Source organism: Drosophila grimshawi, unplaced genomic scaffold (genome assembly GCF_018153295.1).
Source record: "Drosophila grimshawi isolate 15287-2541.00 unplaced genomic scaffold, ASM1815329v1 contig_311, whole genome shotgun sequence".
NCBI classification, from domain to species: domain Eukaryota; kingdom Metazoa; phylum Arthropoda; class Insecta; order Diptera; family Drosophilidae; genus Drosophila; species Drosophila grimshawi.
Window position 1 is genome coordinate 16,962,384 of NW_025063098.1, and position 2,411 is coordinate 16,964,794.

The 2,411-nt window shown below is 42.2% G+C and overlaps 1 protein-coding gene across 1 annotated transcript; it reads right to left on the reverse strand.

Annotated features, from left to right (window-relative positions):
• Nucleotides 1-2: 2 nt before the first annotated feature.
• LOC6567373 (zinc finger protein weckle) lies at nucleotides 3-1,782 on the reverse strand. Its single transcript, XM_001993955.2, has 4 exons — nucleotides 1,604-1,782; nucleotides 553-1,542; nucleotides 143-489; nucleotides 3-88 (listed from the first exon to the last, which is right to left on the reverse strand). The coding sequence occupies exons 1-4, from the start codon at nucleotides 1,742-1,744 to the stop codon at nucleotides 25-27; spliced, it is 1,542 nt and encodes a 513-aa protein (XP_001993991.1). The 5' UTR covers nucleotides 1,745-1,782; the 3' UTR covers nucleotides 3-24.
• Nucleotides 1,783-2,411: the final 629 nt, after the last annotated feature.

The following is a 2,411-nucleotide window of genomic DNA, read 5'->3' on the forward strand; positions in this document are numbered from 1 at the left end:
TGATTGATACTGCACGGATGCGTTTTATTTATTCAACTTCATAGCTCGGGGCTTCCGCAGTCGCTCACCCTTCTCCATGCCAGCAGCTCTGCAATGAAAGACATTTTTGATTACACTCACAAATATGAACAGGAACACTTACAAGGCACGCAACTCATCCAAAGTAGGAACATTTGATTTGCGCGACGATTTGTCATCATCTTTTGCATATTCCACGGGATGCTTTCGTTTCTTGTGCTCCCTGCAATTGGCGCCGCATGCAAAATCCTTGTCGCAGTACTTGCAGGTGTACGGCCGTAATCCCGTGTGACTGAGCAGATGAATCTTCAACGCTGTCGAATTTTTAATTGCCGTACCACAAATTGTACACTCAAATCTCCGCTCATTTGTATGGACAACTTTGTGCTTATTCCAAATTGCTCGTGTCTGCAGCTTCTTGCCACAAATTTCACACTCATAGCTGGGCTCGCCATGGGTCTGACTATGGATCTGCATATAGGAAAAAAAAATAGAAGTTTTGATATATCATCTAAGTAATCCAGTAAAACTCACGTTGAGCCGCTTTTTGTTTTTGAAGGCCGCATTGCACAGGGCACAGACAAAGGGTCGATCGTCGGTGTGGACCAGCTTGTGCTCCTTGAGCTCGGAGGCGGTTTTCACACACTTGCCACAGCAGTCGCAGATGAAGGGCTTCTTGTTCATATGGACGCGATCTATGTGATATTTCAGGCCAATCGGCGACATTAGCTGCTTGTAGCAAATGCCACAAGTAACGCTGTGTCTCCTATTACCACTGTCATTGTTCCTCTTTATTGTGCCTAGCTCTGGTTCGGGGGATGCGAGCAGCAGTCTTGATAGTGCCACATTTTTGCAATACAATCGATCCTTTCGCGGACGACCACGTTTTCTTTTTATGGGATCGGGAAGGATTTCATCCAAGTACTCTGCCGGTTCCACTGTTGATCTCATAGATATTTCCATCTCGTCCTGGGATTCTTCACTTTCTGTTTTAACAGGCAACTTGGGATGACCACGTTTTCTATGCTGACTGCTCTCGTCATCCTCCCAAAGTGTCTCCTTAAGCCAAACGCTCTCCTCCTTGACGGAATGGCAGGAATCGGCTTGAAATGCAAACGACGATTCGTTGGATTCGACGCTCTCTTTGAGTAGTCTATTCTTGGTGCCCTTGGGTCGTCCACGTCTTATTTTAGCTGGCATTGAAATTGCTGATAATGCTGCCTCATCTGGATTATCGCTATCGGAGCTATCATCTTGGAGAAAGATTTGATTCTCAAGATCTTCGCTCTGCTCGCGAAATCCGAGTGCTTCTATTTTATAACTGTCCTTTGAGCTGAAATTCTGTAGTCCATATTCATGGCGCAGGGCAGGTACATCCACCTGCTCGTTGGACTCTGTGTGACGCAGCAGCTCGAAGATTGGCTGAACCTTGTTCACATTCTCAACAAAATTGAGCAATACGCCTACAAAGCAATAACAATCCTTGCACAGCATCGCACCCAATTCGGGCTCTTCGAGTCCAATCTAAAGTTGTAAACGGTAATAATTTAACATAATTTATATTTATTAGTTGCCTTCGACTTACTTCAATATCAAAACACTTGCTTATGATACGCATATAAGCATCTTTGTGGCGCACATCGATTGTGGCATCATCGTTGGCGCATAGACGGCACCAATCCAACCAATTTTGTTCAATATATTCCACATCATTTAACTTGGACATGACATCTGTAAAATAATTGACGCGCGCTAAATACAATTTTAATAAATAAGTTTAGCATATGTTTTGTGACTAGGGTGACCAGCCACTGCTATCTAGTTAACAGTGTTGCTAAGTTGGCTTTTGTATAGCTAGCTTGTTTTGTATATAAGTGTCAATATTGTTTTTATTTTTTAAAGGTTTAACGATACTCGCTAATGCAAATGAAAACATTCTTGGCATTGTTTCATTAAATAATTTCACTTAATTAAAAGCTAATGGGTTGATTTTGTATGTTTTTGTACCTACGAATCAGGCAACACTGACACAACAGCAGCTGTTAGTGTGACCATATCAACAAACTTGGGGCTGCCGTCTTGCATTCGCCTGACTACCGATAGTTTTTTCTTTCGATAAGACAGTGTATTTAACTGGCTACGCTTGCGCAGCCCAAACGACATTTTTTACCTAAAATGTAATTTGTTTTTATATTCAAAACTAGAGCGTGTAAATGTTGCAACTTCAAGAATTAAATATGCATAAGTTAAGGCAACTATTTTGGGTGTTGCGCCAAAGTGTAAATTGAAAAAGCAGATTGCTATTGAAGCGTGTAACAAGATACATTTGATTGCTGCTGCTGCCGTTTTGTGTTGGTGTCGGATGCCGTTGTTGTTGTATTGGTGTTGTTTGT